At 33.9% G+C, this 18,982-nt stretch overlaps 2 protein-coding genes and 1 pseudogene across 2 annotated transcripts; all 3 read left to right on the forward strand.

Moving 5' to 3' along the window:
* The first annotated feature begins 530 nt into the window (after positions 1 to 530).
* LOC100779544 (bifunctional bis(5'-adenosyl)-triphosphatase/adenylylsulfatase FHIT-like) lies at positions 531 to 3,521 on the forward strand (annotated as a pseudogene).
* A 1,476-nt stretch (positions 3,522 to 4,997) lies between these two features.
* On the forward strand, positions 4,998 to 7,327 carry LOC100527670 (HIT-like superfamily protein). The gene is made up of 5 exons (NM_001248806.3): positions 4,998 to 5,135; positions 5,224 to 5,334; positions 6,467 to 6,613; positions 6,769 to 6,867; positions 6,977 to 7,327. Exons 2-5 carry the CDS (start codon positions 5,224 to 5,226, stop codon positions 7,091 to 7,093), a joined length of 474 nt encoding a protein of 157 aa, NP_001235735.2. The 5' UTR covers positions 4,998 to 5,135; the 3' UTR covers positions 7,094 to 7,327.
* A 2,710-nt stretch (positions 7,328 to 10,037) lies between these two features.
* Positions 10,038 to 10,820, forward strand: LOC102668689 (uncharacterized). The gene is made up of 2 exons (XM_006591685.1): positions 10,038 to 10,316; positions 10,428 to 10,820. Exons 1-2 carry the CDS (start codon positions 10,038 to 10,040, stop codon positions 10,818 to 10,820), a joined length of 672 nt encoding a protein of 223 aa, XP_006591748.1.
* The last annotated feature ends 8,162 nt before the right edge of the window (positions 10,821 to 18,982 follow it).

The following is an 18,982-nucleotide window of genomic DNA, read 5'->3' on the forward strand; positions in this document are numbered from 1 at the left end:
AACGACGCGAGTAGCTCAATGAGAGTCATTTTGGGGGGTTAGTAGCTTGAACAAGGTAGAGTGAGTGAGCAGAGAGAGTCAGAGTCATTTTCGGGAGTTGTTGTACGACGTCGTTTCCGGTTTTCATAAACTCGTGGACTCAGAGCAGACTTGCGAATCTACCCAAACTCGTTCAAGTCTACGCAAAATCGGACGAGTCTACTCCGGTTTTGATTCTACTTCCGATTTAACTCGCCAACCCTCAATAGAATCGTAAAATCGTAAGATTTTATGATTTAAATCGAGAGTTTAACAACCATGACGCACAACGCCAAAACAAATTTTAATAAAAAAAGGTAAAGAATAAAAATATATTTTAACCTTCATTTTATTACTCATTTATATTTTTCTCTCTTATATATTGATTTCTCTTTAATTTACTGATAATCCAAATATATAACACAAATTCCCAGACCCCAACAACTCTAAATTATTTTAAATTTACATTTTATTTTAAGATAAATACACACGTACGTTAAATAAATACTCGTCGAAGTAATTTGAAGATGCAAACAGTGTTGCTTCCCTGCATTGGCAAGAAGATTCCCTATTGGTTTCTGCCACAGTCTTCAACACAGCTACGAATTCGATCAATCTGGGCCTCCCTCCATTAAGGTGAACATCGATCAACCTTTTTTTCTCTTTGCAACTTGTCATTTTCCATCTCTAACAACCATTTTTTCCCTTCTCTTCACGCAGATGGCTGCAGAAGACTACACTTTTGGGCCTTACAAGATACACCACACTGAAGTGTTCTACTCCACCAATCTCTCTTACGCCATGGTTAACCTGCGTCCTCTTCTCCCTGGTAACAATAAGTAACACTGCCCATCATGCCTAATTCTTCAAACAATCATGGTTCAGTTCATTTTGCCTTTCCCTTTTGCTTTCTAATTGATTTGGTCAGAAAATAGTAAAGGCAACAAAACATAATTGTGTTTTTTACTGTGTTGTTTACCAAGTTGGTGTCTTTTTTTAGATTAAAAAATACCCGTTTTGATAATTTGCTCGTTTTTGTCCCTTTGCAGGTCATATCCTTTACATGGGTTTCATGTTTCAATAACACAGTGATGGGGTGGGATGGTTGATGTTTTTTTTGTTAGTTCTAGACTGAATGAAACTTTTAATTGGGTGAATTTCATAGTCATGTTTTTTTTTTAAAACAACATTCCACGACCGCGATTTCAGCTATAATGTCAAGGATTTTGGGCTCACGCGATTGCTGTTGCAGCCGCATTTACCTGCAATTTTCCATGCAATTTAAAACCTTGTTCATAGTTTGTCGCTCACTGTTTTGGTTGGAAAATCAATTACAAGCAGAAACATAGTTGTGTTGAGTTTTGTTGCATACTGATACTGCATTACATTACATACATCTACAAAGGCCATGTAGTCCAGCACAATATGTTTTGGGGTTTCCTGTCCTTCACTGCAATGGACTTCTTAGTGAGTATATTTATAGAGCTTCTTTGTATTATCAGTGTCAATTTTGATTTATGGTTTCATCATGGTCACTCAAATGCATTAAACTATTGATAGATTATCCATGTGGTTAGTTGTTTGATATACCGTATATAGGCATAGGGAAAATTCATTTGTGTCTGCATGTGCTTGTTTGAAAGTATTGGAAGTACAGCTAGACTTGGGTGTTTATAAGTGTTTCATACTTTCATAGTTAATTACTAAAGATAATTTTAGTTTTGGGCACAAGATTCTTTTATCCTGTGCAATGTAAAGTTGTAAGCTTGATTGCGTATGGCAATGTAAATGTTTGGCTTTACAGTTTTTACATGTGCTCATCTGTTCGAAGCGCGAAGTTAAGCGTTTCGTTGATCTCACTGCTGATGAGACTTCTGATTTATGGCTCACTGCACAAAAAGTTGGTAAGCAGCTTGAGAGCTACCATAAGGCTTCATCACTTACTCTTGCTATCCAAGTAAGACTCATTTGAAGTATGCTCAGCTCGTTTAGTCATTTATTTTTTAACTGCTTTGGATTGAATTCTTTCTTCTTTTACATTTGAATTTACTTTGTACTTTAACACATTTTATTTCTGAAAGATAATTTGTTGTTCATATTTCTTGTTCAGTTCTAGTTGTGCACTTTGTTGCTAACTTGCAACCATGTCATTAGGAATTAGATGGATGCTGACTTTTTTTTGTTTTTGCTCTTCCCTTCTAGTTATTTACCTTTACTTGTCTCTCCTTTTTATGCACATGCCATTATGTGAACAAGATAGAGCCTTCGTTCGTTAGCATTATGGTAGTATAAAAGATGAAATGCTTAAGAAATCATTGTCCAATATTTGTATGGAATGTATGAATGTTAAATTATTGCTTCAGTTCTTTTCTAGGAAGATTCGTGGTAGATATAATTGTTTTAACAATTAGTTTCCTCCTGGCTCTCGTTTGCCAAGTTATTAAGCATGTAAGGCAACCAGATGATGAGCTTTATTGGTGCATTATACTTTTTTACTGGACAACTGTTTCCAGGTTACAGCTTGTCTAATATTTTGTAATTGCTCTTAGGTGAAACGTGAAAATATCTGTGACCATGATTTGATATTAGGAAAATTCCCTATTGATTAGATGAACAAATACTAAAGGGGGAGTTCAATTTTTATTTATTTATTTTAGCCTGTATTTAGTATTCAAAATTGTACAAAACTGACACAGTACCTTGGGTCGTGTTGGTGCTGTTCTCCAGTCAATTTTTTTCTCACTAACCACTGCCACTTTTAGCTTCCAAGATAAAAGCAGTGGTCACCAAAATGAAATGCTAATTTTGATTGGAAAACTTTATCTAAGTTATGTTCTTAAATATTTTCCCTACTTTTACAGACTGTGCTGTCTGGATGATATGCTACTTGTGTCTTACAAAAATAACCGAGTTATCTTTCTGTACCTTAGGATGGGCCCCAAGCAGGACAGATGGTACCGCATGTTCACATTCATCTTATCCCTCGGAAAAGTGGTGATTTTGAGAAGAATGACGAGATATATGATGCAGTAGGATGGATTTTTTCTTGTGGCTATGCTGTTGATTTTAATAATTTGTTTCATTTGAATTTGATATGTGATCGTTCTCTGCTGTTTGTCATTGGTTCAGATAGATGAGAAGGAGAAGGAATTGAAACAAAAACTTGACTTGGACAAGGAGAGGAAAGACAGAAGCCTTGAAGATATGAGTCAAGAGGCCGATGAATACAGAAAGCTTTTCTTATAAGTTATAACATGTTTGCTAACAGTAGAAAGTAAATTCTGTGTGCATCCTGTGACCAGATTTTCTGAGTCTAGACAATCTTAATGCACTTCCTTGTAGCCACAGAAAAGTTTATTCCTCTGCTTTAGACTTTATAAATTTTGAGATGCACTGGATCATACAAGTCACACAAATTATAGTCTTCTGGGGAACTTATTATTATTAATTATTGTTACATTGTACTAAAGTTTCAAGGAACAATGACAATTTGGTTGAACTAACGGCTCTTGGGTATCTCTGTTTATTTTAGCCTCAGCTTTGCTTGTTAGTGTTGGATTAGTATAAATTTTCAACTCAAGTTATGCTTGTTTCCATTCAGAGAGCAAGTAATCTTCTCCTTTTTCCTAAAATTTTAGTACCAAAAAGAGATTTAAATACAATTCATTTCAAAATTTCAATTTATTAGTAGATTTTGGATAAAATGATTGTTTAATTTTTTTTAAAAAGGAAAAACTGAATTTATTCTATTAGTTTTGTAGGACCACTGAGGTATGACAAAAAAAATATTAATGTTGTTCAAGTTTGACTCATTTATTTAATAAGTTCAATTTTTAGTTCAAATTTAGTTCATTTGATTCATGAACTTCAAGAAGCTGATTATTGAATCTTGTTTCGAACTATTTTAGAGTTGATTCAGTTTATTGTAATCCCTATGTACAATCTTAGCTAGCTTGATAGTGATGTAATGAAGTTTTAGTAAGGGAACCATGCAATATTATAACAAAAACGTTAATGTAATTACAAAAATAAATGTCAATTATAATCATACTCTACATAATTAATTTTTTTGGTTCTACATTTCTCGTCTTTCTCTGCACATAATCAGAGAAATGCTTTGTCATTTTGTGTACAAATCTTTCTATGAACCTATGTATTCTTGCTCAGCCATTTGTCTATTTATACACAATTTTAGTTTCTTTTGAGAATATATTGTAATTTATAGTCACCAGTCAACATCTTTGGATATCGAAGCTAAACTAGTTACCAATTCTGTATACTCTGATTTAAGTGCATTCCAATTCTTTTTAGTTGCAAAACCAATTTCAAACCTATGCTTAATCCTTCAAAATGCAACACTGTTAGCAATAGCATAACTAACAGCCCCAAGGAAAATGACAGCAACCACGAAGGGAGGCCCAAAAGGAATATATCGAGACCCACCTACCTGAATGACTATAGCACTTAGCACTAGGAACAGAATTTGTTAGAGATGATTATGTTAAGAGCAACTCTGTTAGAGGTTGTTAGTGCTTTATGATTTCCTTTTCCACTACCAGACAACTATTAAACTTGTATATATAAGTAATGAACGGAAATGAAAAGGCAAGAAAGAACTTCATTAGAATTCAGTAGTGTATGGAGGTCACCTTGTCCTCCAAATCAAGGGCCCCTGCCCTCTGCTCCTAACAAACACATAGTTACATAAAATACCTACTCGAATTTTCTGACTGCAAATGACAAAATAAAATGTCAAGTGTCGTAGTTTAAAGTTATAAACATTTTTTTTGGGAGAGACTAGCTGTCACATAATTAACAATTATTGAATGTTGACATAATCAACTACTCATATAATTAATCATTCACACATTTTAAAACATTTTTGCGAAGACTTCTTAATTGGTAAGTTTCCCGTTATTTTTTTCCTAAAGGAAATGACAAAAGGGGTAAGTAAGAATAATTTAAAAAAAATGATGAAGAAAACTAGTACATAGAATTTCTAAACCTACAAATTGAAAGCAAAATTCTAATTGAATAGCATCTGTTGCTCCTAGTTGCTGCATATTTCTAATACATTCATCAAGTTGATTGTTTTCTCCGTTGCCCCCTGCATCAAGGTAAATAGACAACTAACCAAAATCATCAAAAATATTATCATTGTTATTTTCTTTATGCATATTGAGAAAGAATAACAAATTTTGTTAGATGGCTGTTGAATACTATGATTTTGGGCCTCACAAGATCCACCATAGTTCAGTGTTCTATACAAGTAATCTTTCTTTTGCCTTTGTCAACCTGCGTCCTGCTGTGACAGGTATGCTGCTCCCTTATCTCTGTTTTCTCACTTCTCTTATGATCATATATGCTTTATTATCTCCAATATTCAAACTGGCATAATCTTTTCTTCTTTTTTTTTCCATTTTCTTTTTGAGATAAATTAAGTTTTCTTAACAATTTGTTTGGCAGTGTTGTGAAATTAACAAAAGAAGTTTTTGACTCAAAATGAATGCTTTGAGTGTATGCATGTATGGCGAAGAAAATATTAGGCTTGTTTAGTTTGAGACAATGTTTTTATAAGCTTTAATTTCCACTTTTTCTCAAATAGTTGTAAAACTGCAACTTTATTTTCATTTATTTTTTTGTTTATGATGATTATCATAAGAAATAATGAAAAACAATAAAACCTTAACATGTAGAGTTATGAAAAGAATATCAATTCATCCCTGCATGACATAAATCTAATGATTAAAAAATTGTGTATAATTTCTCTCTGTGTCGTTTTACAATTGTAATTAGTGCACTGTGTTTTATATTGATTTATTAGATTAATAATAAATTTAAATTTAAATTTAAAATTTATAAATAGTAAATTATTACTTTTGAATCATTTCTACTACCACAGATATAACTTGCTAATTGGCTTTTCTTTTTCATTTGCAGGTCATATCCTTTTTAATATGATGTTAATTAATTGTTAACAATATATGCTGTGATGAGATGATCAATCCATTTTCATAATTGGGTAAAATTCAAGTAGAGGCATTGCTTGAACCAGCTAAAAGAAGGCATTGCATATGTGATGAGTCTTACATATCAGCATATGTAGCTTCATAATATAATTACAATGGTTACTATTGACTACTTTGAAGATCCGTGTGATTAGTTAATTACTAATATAGCAATATTCAATATGAGTGAACATGTTATAGAGCATTAGAGCTAACTTGTTTCATCAGAGAATCAACATGACATGGCCTGCATATGCCCACATACCACAGAATTCATAAGAAGAGGGCCAAAGGACAGCCACACTTGATTTAAAATTGGTTTCTCATTGTTGCTTGCTTAAGAGTCTTAAGAATTATTTGGCTCATTATTAATTTTCATAACCTAAATCTCACTCCAGTTAGCTATTTGAAGCTGAACTTGGTTAACTTAACAGTATCTACATGTGCTTGTCTGTTCAAAGCGCGAAGTGAAGCGTGTTGCTGATCTCACAGATGATGAGACAGTAGATTTATGGCTCATAGCAAAGAAACTTGGTAGGCAGCTAGAGAGCTACCATAAGGCTTCATCACTTACATTTTGTATCCAAGTAAGACAATTGAAGGAGACTTTAACCATGTGTTTTTTCATTTCTGCTAATTTCTATAGTCTCATTCTTTTAATTAAATATAATTGTCTAAGACTTACATGCTATCATGCTACTACAATTTTTTAACCTAACCAAATCATCTTTATGAACCATAGGATGGACCTCAAGCAGGGCAATCAGTGCCTCATGTTCATATCCATATCCTTCCCCGGAAAAGTGGTGATTATGAGAACAATGATGACATTTATGATGATGTAGGATGAAAGCTTTTATTTTACTCTATTAAATAATTTCTCTGTTTTATGTAGTTAGATCTATTATCGTGACTTTGTTATGACATTTGTTCTTTATTGAATGATGCAGATAAATGAAAAAGAGAAAGAGTTGAATCGAGCACTTAAGGTGGATATAGAAAGGAAAGACAGGAGCATTCAAGAAATGGCTCTTGAGGCTGATGAATACAGAAAATTTGTCTTTTGACATTTTTAAGTGGCACTTTAAATAAAATAGGAAGGTTACAAAAAGAAAATCTAGATAAAAAGGTTGATAATAAGGGAACAGAATTTGATGATTCTGTGTTTCATAACATTTTCATTGTATCAGGAGTTCTCAAGAAAACGCTGTCTGTTTGGAGTTTCCCCTTTTGTTCTTCTGCCTATTTGGACATTTCATGTACTTCGCCGTGATCAATCAAGAACTTATCTTTTGCTTTGGAAATTTGTGTTGCACACTTGCACTGAACCTTAAAGAAGTTGTTGGATAATTTGATTCAAGTAATTTGGAAACTAGTATATTTAATATTTACCTGTTTGCTATTGTGTGACAGACTCGAGCTTAAGGAACCGAAATTTTTGTGTATATCTTGTGTTAGCCTAGGCATTTTCCTACTAGAGATGAAATAAAAATGAATATAGAAGAGCCGAATGCAAATAGTAATTATGCTTTCGGTTGAGAAACATGGCAGAGTTCAAATTAGATAGAAAGTTAAGAAGATTTAAGAGAATTCAGAACTTGTATTGTTAATTGAAACGAGAAGTTAGCACAAAATGAGCTACTCTTTGATTTATATACCTGGATGAAAGACTAAGGGTGTGTTTTGATTGGTAGTTGGTTTTGTTTTTATTAAGAGAAAAATAGACGAAATAAACATCTCATATTTTTTCTGTACTAAAAGAAGTCGACTGTTTCTATTTTTGTCTACTGTCAAAACTCTTTTATAAAATTTATTAAAACTACACAATTACTAGTAACACTCAAAAAGTAAAACTTACAAATTTTGGTAATTTACATCGGTCAATAATAAAGAGTTTGTTTAGAAGAGTATGTAATTATTAATTATTATTTCTCCAATTTTCTAATAAACTAGAGTAATTGATTATAAATATTTAATTTTATAAAATAAATGACGATAAATATCTAATTTTAATTGGCTAATGCTACTTTCACTCTCCTTTAGATTTATTTGTGTTTCCTAAATTACCCAATAAAATACACTCCCCTTCCCCTTATTTCTTAGCATAAAGTCCATGAAAACTTCACCACGGAAGCAACTCACACTGATGAAGGGATGGTTTTGCCAATGTGGAATTAGTTTTCTATTTTTTTTTTCCCTTTCTTGTGCGTTTGTGCCTTTCACTGTGAAGCAAAGAGAGGATGTCAAAGTCATGTTCTGAAATTTTTAAAATTTTCTTACCTTTGTGAGAGAATTTGTGATGATGGTATGCACAAAAAAGTTATGGTAGGTGGTATTGCCGTATTGGGACAAATACAAACGAAAGTCACATTGGGAATTCATATTTGAATCTAATTTCTGGAATGCACATGGAAACACTTTTCTAGAAGCAAACTCACATGAGTCTGTGGCTTCAATGGTTTTCTTGATTTGGGGCAAGCAAATTCACTAGATCACCATTCGAATATAAAAGTTAAAATACATTGTTTGAAATTGTAATACATGATAGACAAATTTAAATATTGCGTACCATTGAATTGAAAGTTTGTTGCAGCTATGCAACTGATGACAGTTCTAAAATGCATACTCGAGCGGCCAACAAAGGTTGGTCTAAGGAACAAATTCATATCCCAAAAAAAAAAATGTAAATTTGATTCTTATTTTTTATGTGAAAATTTTATTGGTGGATAATCTATAAATATATTTATTAGCGTCATTGAGTTGTAAGACTTGTCTTGGGTGAGCCCTGAGACCCACTCATCTAAAAAATTTCTGATAAAAAAAATGCATATTAGAGCAATAAACAATTTTCTGAAGAGTGCATAGGAAAGGGGAGTGTATTTTCAAGGGTAATTTTGAGAAAAATAAATAAATAAAAGGGAAGTATATTAGTAACAAGGGGGTTGAAAATAGCAAAAATGTTCAGTTAAATAGTTCATTTGTATGACAAGGGTGTTGCTAGCACCTAGTATTATTGCTGGTGCACCCAACATTTTAAGTGAATGGATGAAAATGTTCTTCACTTAAAATTTAAAAAGCCTCCCTCTCCTGTGTGAACAGTACTGCTCATTCGTACGCGCTACGCCATTCTGCTATCTGCTCACGCTACGCCTTCTTCTTCTTCGTTTTGTGGTTGCTTCCGTCGTGTCGTTGTCGTTGAGTGCTTCCGTTGTTGGCATTGAGGACATCTTCAGTGATCTCCGTTGTTTCCACCGTCGAGGTAAGATCGATGCTCTTCATTAATGGCTATTGTTGGTGTTTCGTGTGGTCTGGTTTCATACAGATCATATGATCCGTATGCGTTATATGATCCGTGTAACGCATACGGATCAACTGATCCATATGTTATTTTTTTAATTAATTAAAAAAATGAAATTATTTTGTTTTTGTTTTTAAATATGTTTTTTATGAAATATAAATATATTTTTTTTGTTGTAAATAGTTATTGTTATTTTTTGAAATAATAAATAGTTTATTGTGAATTATGTGTTTAAAAAGTTAGTTTATTTGTAATTGTAAATATAAAAATTTAATTTAGTTTTAAAAATTGGTATTGTTTGAAAAATTATGTTTTTAAATAGTTAGTTTATTTGTTAGTTTTGTTTTAAAAATAGGTAATTTTTGTGTTTTAAATAAAAATAGTTTATATTGAATTATGTTATGAAATAGTTATTAATTTTAATTGTAAAAATATTAATTTTTTATTTTTTTATAAATATGTTATTTGTATGAAATGTAAATATATTATTTTATTATTTGTTTGTAAATAGTTATTGTTTATTAGATAAATAAATAAATAGTTTATTTTGTATTATGTTTTTAAATAGTTATTTATTTTAATTCTAAATATAATGATTTTTTTTTCTTTTAACTAAAAAATATTTTTTTATTTAGGAATGATTGTATTGTAATTGATTTAAGTATTGTTTGAATTTTCACCAAAAATTGTATGTATGTGAAAATTTGCATATTATGGTTAGAACTAGAAGTTTAGGGTGTGCCTTAGGCAAAGTTATAGGAAGAGCCCTAGGGAGAGGGAATAATCGTGATTCAGATGATATTCCTCAGCGACGAAGGTCCACAGCATCCGCACATAGACAACGGGAAGTTGTTGTTGTTTATGAGGATGCTCCTCACGTGGATGACGCAGCTGAAGAGCTATTCCAACATGCTGAAGAAGTTGTTGATGATGCCGAGGGTTTTCCAGGCGGACCTCGTGACACATTAGTGTTGACTGCCTATGCTGATCATGTTGTAGTCATTATTTGGAATTGAGAGGTATTTATAGTTTTTAATAAATATTATTTTAACAAGTATTTGTTATTATTGCTAAAATTGTTAAAATTATTTAATTATTTTTAGGAACATCCTGAATTGAAGTTATCGTCCCATGGAAGGAAAGTTCAGAAATTCGGGAGGCCTGCTGTTGAGATTGAAGGGTTGGTTGCTGCCACAGGATTAAGTTCTTTGATCACATGTTCATTGGACACTGGCGATCGAGGACTTATATCCGCTTTTGTTGAGAGGTGGTTTAAGGAAACGAGCAGTTTTCATCTTCCAGTAGGAGAGGTCACCATCACCCTAAATGATGTGGCCTCTTTGCTCCATCTGCCCATCATAGGAGCATTCCACAGCTTTGACACTCTTCATGTTGACGAATCGGTGTTGATGTTAGTGGAGTTACTTGAAGTTACTGGAGATGAAGCTAGAGTTGAAACAGTGCAGTGTCATGGGGCATTGGACTGCAGCAGCTAGAGCTTATTTATTGCACTTGTTGGATTGCACTATTTTTGCTAATAAGAGTGCAATACATGTGCATATCGTGTTCTTAGACGCCTTTCGAGACCTCAGTCAGAGTGGAAGCTACGCATGGGGAGCTACCGCCCTAGTGCACATGTGCACATGTATGATAATTTGAATGATGCTTGTAAGAACGGCGATAGACAACTTGTTGGATATATCACACTGTTACAGATAATTGTGAATGATTGTTATTTAATTCTTGTTTTTGATCATTTTTTAATATGTTCATGTGTAATTTTTTTTGTTCTTATCAAATTTGTGTAGTGTTGGATTTATGAGCATTTTTCATCTGTTATTGAGGCTTTTACGAACTCAAACTATGATGAAAGGTCACCACGTGCCTGCTGCTGGACATCTAGGAAGGCCTCTACAAAGGCATTACCAACATCGACGTACAAAAAGCGTCTTGATCGACTAACAATTGTTGATGTTTGTTGGATGCCTTACGGTGACCACCGTGCAGTTCGGGAGTTTGACCTCATTTCATGCTTTTCAGGACATATCCGATGGGGTCCCATTGTCGTTATACACCGACCAGAGAGGGTGGTGTGACAATTTGGGTATGTTCAGACGATTCCTCCACACTGTGCGGGTCCAAGATTGTGCTTCGAAGACATTGACGATAGATGGATGCATTTCTCTGACTACCTAGCACCGGTGGGCCAGATTTGTGTTGTACCTGGACAATGTGCACATAACTACATGGAAGACCGTGTGTGGTTCTCATCACACACCCATAACGAGAAGGATTCTTGCCAACATAATGTACACGCTCATACTTAGTAGCAATCTGATTTAAAACATACCTTGAAACCATGCCAAGAAGCTTCTTGTATAAGGTAATTTTAAAAACATATCTAACCACATGTGTACTTGTTTCAAAGGATGCTTTAATTTTAGTGTGTTGCGGCATGATCATGTTATTCATGGCATTCCAAACACTACATAGGTCTCCAAGGTTAGTCTATAATAGTCTTTTTAAAGCCCAATGAGCAGATTCAGCCCTACATTTGAAATATACAAAAAACATTAAACAAATACAATAATTAAAAACCATCAATTCCTCAACCCTAACACAAAAACATTAAGGGTGTGTTTGGTTTGCATTTTCATTTTTTGTTTTCATTTCCTGTTTTCATTTTCTGAAAACAGTTTTCATTTTCAAAAGATTTGAATTCTAAAAACATGTTTGATTTGACTTCTTGTTTTTTGCTTTCAGGAAATAAAAACACTGAAAATGCGTTTGATTTGAACTATTTTCATAACTGATGTATATTATTCTATATAAATACCAAAAAAATAAACAAGTGGAGAATTAATAAAATGAACTTGCAATTTAACTTGAAATAAAAATCATGTTGCAATTTAACTCTAAATAATAAATAAGATAATACATGTAATTAAATATAAATGAAAGTTCTTAAATCTGAATGCTAACAAAAGCTTAACATTAAATATAAATTCTTTTAAGATCTACGGTAATTTTCCCACATTTCATTTGTTATGGTTTGTCGAACTTGTGCCATTTCAGCTGCTTGATTTTCGTTGACGCCTTGTTGCTCTACACTTAACCATTTTTCATCCATATCCACGAGTTGTTGAGCATATTGGTTAAAGAGTGTATCCGCATCATTTTGCATTCTTATAAAATTATGTATAGTGCAACAAGCAATGGGAATTAATCTTTGTCTTCTAATGGGATAACTTGGCATCAATTTCAAAATTGGAAACCTTGCTTTGAAAACTCCAAAGCATCTTTCAATGACATTTCTTAATGAAGAGTGTCTTTAATTGAATAATTCTTCTTTTCCACGTGGACGTCCACATCCTTCACGAAAATCGCGCAAATGATATTTGTTCCTTCTGAAAGGGGCAAGATAGCTTGGCATGTTAGGAAATCCAGAGTCGACCAAATAGAATTGATCTGCAACAAGAACAATTCATCTATTCAATAAGAATGTATGCTCTAGACTATAACAATCATTACATTAAACTAATAAGTAAATAAATAAATAAATAAATAAATAAAAGATAAACATACCTCCATTAGGCTTTGGGAAATTATTTTCGGGAGATAAAGCATCCAAGAATACCTTTGAATCGTTTGTCGTCCCTTCCCAACCAGAATAAACAAATGTGAAAAGCATATCAAAATCACACACAGTTAATACATTTTGTGTCACCAACACTTTTCTTCCATGAAAAGCAGTTTGTTTAGAAGCACGAGCCCAAGAAGATACATGTGTTCCATCAATGGCACCAATGCAATCCTACATTTATAATGATTTTAACATGATACTTACTTCACTAGAAAAATATAAATAAACAAAATTATTAATAAAGAAATACCTTGAAGTATAGGTAGTATTTTGGATTGCCCCTAATATGAGGATGCGTACTTGTTTGATTTATTTGATGGATTATGCCCGTGCCTAGCTTGCAAACTGCTTTTAGGATAATCCAGAACCACTTGTTCACCGTGTGCAATGAATGTTGAAACCGTTCAGTAACTACCCAATGACGCAAGTTATGACATATTCTAATCAAGAACATTGCAACGGCTTCCTCTATGCTGACTTTCTTACCATCACATAAATTACCAACTTCCTTTAAACTTTCACAAAATTTCATAAATACATCTTTCTTCATCCGAAAGTTCTCATAACATCTTGTTTCATGACCTACTAAGAATTCTCTGGTATACACTTTTCCGGTCAACATAGATGTCCTACATGGAGTTTTATCAATAAAACTCTGTTCACATTCCATGATGGTCATAACTAACACTAAATTCATTAAATCGTCATAATCATCCAATTCAGAATCTATGCTACTTGAGCTATCGTCAGATGAATTCAAAGACATATCAACCTGCATATATAAATAATGTAAAGCATTAATTAAAAACATTGTCCCATAATATAACCTACCATTATACCAAGCATAATGTACACAATGACGTCCTAATTATAAAAACATAAAGTTTAGACACATGACATAAACACTTTGAATAATATAACCTAACATTGTCCCATAACAAGTGCACACACACCACAATAAAATTAAACAAGTTTAGACACATGACATAAACACTTTGAATAAACATTTGCCTCCAATGCTCAACAAGAGATTCTACTTAGTAAGAGATTCTATCAATTGCTTCCTTCGCTTTGCATCCATCACTATGAACATTTGCCTCCAATGCTGACTTGTAAACTTCTCCATCAACTTAAAGTAAGCTGAAGTGGGAACATCTTGCATGTTGTACAACAGTTCCACACATGCCTTTGCTGAATAAGGATCACTTATTGGATTAGTAGCTTGAGAAGCTTGAGAAGTCTTTCCCTTATATCGCTCTTCTCTAGCTCTTGAAGTTGTTGTCCTTTGGCTCATTGAATCACTCCATATGCTTACAATTTTGTCTAACATCTCTTTGTTAGAAGTTTTTCCCTCTTTACGATGACGTTCACCCGAAGAAAATATTTCCTTCATTTTGTGCCTAAGCCCTTTGATATCATCCTTCTCATCATCGGAAACATTAATATGAATCCCATTTGTAAGGAAATCAACTTCCATGGCTCTCTCCTCATCAGAATTTGGTGGCTCTTAAGTAGAAGCATGACTTAGTTTCCCAGTTGTTGTGCTTGAATTGAATATGTCACCGAGGATATCATAGTCGTACTCAAAACCATGTTTCTTGAAATTCTTGTAATGTATTCCTTTCTATAAAAGATAAAGTGTTCAATGTCAATACTAAGCAATGACAACATACAACAATAACAATAATTTTAGAATCAAGTTATACCTTAATCAATTCGTCCCATACTTCATCAGGGGCATTCACTTCGTTGGATTCCATTTCCCAAGTGACTCTGGTACGGGCTAGCAAAGTTGAAAAATCACGATGCATTTGTCTCAAACGATTAAACTTAGACTTTAGCTTGTCCACACCATAATTAGTTTGGATCATCTCAAACAAGTCCTTGTTAATTTCTTCCCATGTGGTAGTTTTGAAGATTGACCCTTGTAATTGCCCATTTTTCACTCTCTCATAAAATTTTTCAATGAAAGTCTTTGTGTTTACAACTGACCACTCCATAACTTCACCCTTCTCATTTTTTCCTCCCATCTTAGGCCAAGAACACCATGTCAACAATGCATATAACAATGATTATATTTATGCCATCTTAGACAAACCACAATAGCAATGAAGAGAAGAAGAAGAAACCACAATCACAATTTAAAACCTTGCTCACAATCAATAAAAACAAGACGCTAACAAGCCCAAAGGACTGGATCAAATGAATGTTAATAAAAGCCAAAATGAACCCTGCATAACTTGAGTTGATGAATTAAATAAAAGAAGAACTTATCAGCCCTAAGCTCTCATCATTATTATTTAAGCATTACCAACCAAGGTGACGTGAACAATGACAATAGCTTAAGAACTTAGTTGAATTCAAGCATACATTACTATTGGCCTATAAAACTATTTGTTTGGTATTTAACTTAACATATTTTCCCCTTCTTTTTCCTCCAATAATTTTGAGTTAATTCTTGTCCATCTCCCATAGAAGTTATGAAACAATATATTTACAAAACCTCATGTGGAATTGCACAAAATCCCTCAAAACAACACACACATATAAAGGGGAAAATTTAGCAAGTTCAAGAAACAAGTTATTTATAAATTAACCACAATATTTAACAAAAAGCAAGTAATTCTCCGTATGCACAACTAGTATATTATTCAGGAAGTTCTTATTGCAGTATGTGTTAGGAACCCATGAATGAGATATCTGAGAGATAGTATGGAAGAGGAAAGATTCAATAGAGTCTGTCAATGATAGTTGAATCTTTACAGACAAAAGGAGAATTCTTCTTCCAAGATTTTCCCCTTTGACAACAGAGCAACAACTTGGTTCCTTAACGTTAACATTCGGAAAGGATCCCCCTCCTACTATTTAAGATAAGCCTTTGACTTGCTCCTACAACTATAACTACCTAACAAATTCCATAAATACTCTTTCCCACTCAACATATGCAATTACTTTTATTCTGCAGCTAAACCAAGTTTGTATATCATTATGTCCTCAAGGGTCCTATCAGTATGTTATTGAGTTTTGAACCTAGGAAGTTATCTAAAGTTCTCCTCTACTGACTGAAGCAATAAGTCAAGCTGATGCAATCCTAACCCCCAAGGGCATTGGATAGAAGACTCCAAGAAGATTGGGCCAAAGATGCAAGAGAAGGCCCTAGGGTTCTCATGAGCCTTAGGTAGATTTCGGGCCCATGAGCTAAGTATGAGCCCACTTATCTTTGTACATATTAGATTAAGGTTTCATTAATTTTGGGCCTTGTATTTAGGGCTCCATAATGTAGGTAGGGTATCCTAGAAATATAGGATTTTTTAGCCCTTGTATTATAGGGCACCTAGACTAGTTTTTTTGTATTAGGGGTAGTTTTGTAATTTCACATGCACTAAGTGAATATTTGATGTGTGTGTTGGGAAATAAATTTAATTGAATTGGTAGAAGCCCAATCCAATTAAATTTTAGAGGGGAGGTGAGCATTTACTTACTACACCTCATTGCCACATCATATAGTCACGTTTTGTGCATGTCCTTCATGTTTTTCATGCCTCATGACACCTAAGCACACTTAGTGGAAAATCTTGGAATTGATCTTGGATTAGTGGGCTGAACTATAACTAAAATTCACTGATCATAATTAGTGAAATTTTGGCTCCAAAGTTTGGCTCCATAAATTCAATTTCAAATTCAAGTGAAATTTGATTTTCCCTCCAATTTTGTGTGACACTTAGGCTATAAATAGAGGTCATGTGTGTGCATTTTTTGGAACTTTGATCATTTAAATATTAAACTTCATATTTCAAAGCTCATTTAGAGCACAAAATTTCGTGCTCTTCTCTTCCTCTCCCTTCATCCATCTCCTTCTTCCTCCAAGCTCTTATCCATGGCCTCCTATGGTGGTGAGCTTCTTCTAGACTCATCTTCTCCTTGAAGTGGCGTCTCCTCTCTCTCTTCCTTTCTTCATTCCGCTACCATTCATCTTCCAAGAAGCAAAGGAATCCATTGATGAAGAAGATCCTAGGCCTACAAGCTCCAATGGAGCTTACATCACAAGCTGTTAAAGGTAGTCAACAAGTTCTAGACTACTTCATCAAGGTAAGAAAGTACAATTATGCAGAATAAACATAAAATTAGGATGATACTATTAAGGGAAAGGTCACCTTTCTGGACCAGCATCAAATAGCTTATCAACTTCAGCAGGTCGTAGGGATCGATCCTGGAAAAGCATCAAGTTTCTTATGCAGAATAAACATAAAAAAAACTATGCGGGAAAAAAGAAACTTGAATAAACAAATGCCATGACAAGCTGCGAAGAGTCTTTTTCCAATTCAATTATTACAAAAGTGCAAAATATTATTAGCTAGTGCACAACACAAGCAATGTATTTGTAATTTATGGAACACGTATGCCATGCTCACCAAACCAAACCTATACAACTTCTACCCTCATTTCAAGCCTTGTATTAAGCTCGGTCACACATTGCTAATCGATGAATACGACTAACTTTTGTGTATAAAACCTATGTAAATTGTATCAAACTTTCCCAGTTTATGGTTATTTTGTAGTGTTATAAGTACTTTCTGTTAAGTATAGGTAATAAATACTTAGTACTTCCATTTTGTGTGTTTAATAATCATTTTTTCTCAATTTCAGGTTAATTAGGCGACTTTGAAAAATGTTGTTTTTCACCTTCTTGCTAAACCAATCTGTTGGCTTAGCAAGCGTCCGCTAAGCACAACACTCATTGGCTAAGTGCGAGGAAGAATCTGGAAGAAGATGAGCTGTACAGGTTCGCTGAGCGCACTGCTTCATCTTACTAAGCGCACGGCTTCAGTCCATCCGCTGAGCGAGAAAAGCACGTGCTAAGCCGAAATTCACTAATGTGCGTTAAGCGGTTCAGAATTGCGCTAAGCGCACGAGCACGAACAAGACCACCTATTTAAGCATGAAATCAGATTTTGTGAAAGGAGTTTGGGCTGAGAGATGAAGCTTTGCATGTCTAGTGATTCTAAAGAGAGAAAGGTCCAAGTTCCAGAGAGTTTTGAGAGATTTTGTTGTGTGAAGATCTGCAGAGACCATAGCTTGAAGAGGAAGCCGTCTGAGAACTTGAGATGAGTTTGTGAGATCCTAGAGGTGAAGGAGACATCTTCACCACTTGTATTTTTGCAATCTTTCATCTTGTTCTTCTCTTTGTTGTAAAGGAGGCTTCCTGGTTATGGAAAGCAAAAATCCTCTATTGGATCTTCCTTGTAGGTACTTGATGTAAATATCTTTCTATCTATTTAATGATGTTTTGTGTGTTCTCTGTGCTATCAGCTTTTCATTCTAGTATGCCTTTACCTTGATCGCGTAGATGCATGCTTTGTTAGGGTCATTCAATAGTGGAAACTGGTCTGATTCTGATGACCTTGATAGGATAGGGCTAAGTTGTCATACTATCACGAGGAATCGGGGTGCGATAATTTAGTTGTAGTATGTTTGTCTTAATGCAGTCCTCATTGAGTTTAGTCCAACAAGAGGAATCTAAGGATGATGCTTGATTAGGATTAGGCTAAACTATCATAAGGAATCGGGGTTTAGCATCTCAGGAGACACCATAGAAACACATGAGCATTGTTAGATAGAAAATATCTTTTTAGCATCAGGCACCTATTAGGAAGACCAACGCGTTTTCTACTTGTTTTTACACATCATTTCTCTCGCGTGATTTTCCTTTTTGCATAGATAGTTTACATACCTATTCATATTCACACTTAGATTTTCATACTAGACACCTATTCACTGAAATAGCTTACCAAGTAACATAAGTTCCCCGAGAGTTCGATACTTGGTTCTTACCGCTTTATACTACTTGTGCGATTTAGTGCACTTGCCGGAAGCGAACACACACATTATGCATTGCTTGCCTAACATCGTGAAGTATCCATTTGCAAATGGCATTTCTTGGTAAAGGAAAAACCATGGTTGATAAGGATTAAGGATTTTATTACACATAATCTTATTTTATCTAAACAAAAGAAA

The sequence above is a fragment of the Glycine max genome, chromosome 11 (assembly GCF_000004515.6).
Source record: "Glycine max cultivar Williams 82 chromosome 11, Glycine_max_v4.0, whole genome shotgun sequence".
Classification (NCBI taxonomy): Eukaryota; Viridiplantae; Streptophyta; class Magnoliopsida; order Fabales; family Fabaceae; genus Glycine; species Glycine max.

Bases quoted from the DNA above. Each gene is read 5' to 3' on its own strand.
- LOC100527670 (NM_001248806.3), top strand. From the start codon at position 5,224: ATGGCTGTTGAATACTATGATTTTGGGCCTCACAAGATCCACCATAGT. The intron at 6,614-6,768 runs GTAAGACAATTG...TATGAACCATAG, and splicing joins CACTTACATTTTGTATCCAA to GATGGACCTCAAGCAGGGCA. The intron at 6,868-6,976 runs GTAGGATGAAAG...TGAATGATGCAG, and splicing joins ATGATGACATTTATGATGAT to ATAAATGAAAAAGAGAAAGA.
- LOC102668689 (XM_006591685.1), top strand. From the start codon at position 10,038: ATGGTTAGAACTAGAAGTTTAGGGTGTGCCTTAGGCAAAGTTATAGGA. The intron at 10,317-10,427 runs GTTGTAGTCATT...AATTATTTTTAG, and splicing joins TGACTGCCTATGCTGATCAT to GAACATCCTGAATTGAAGTT.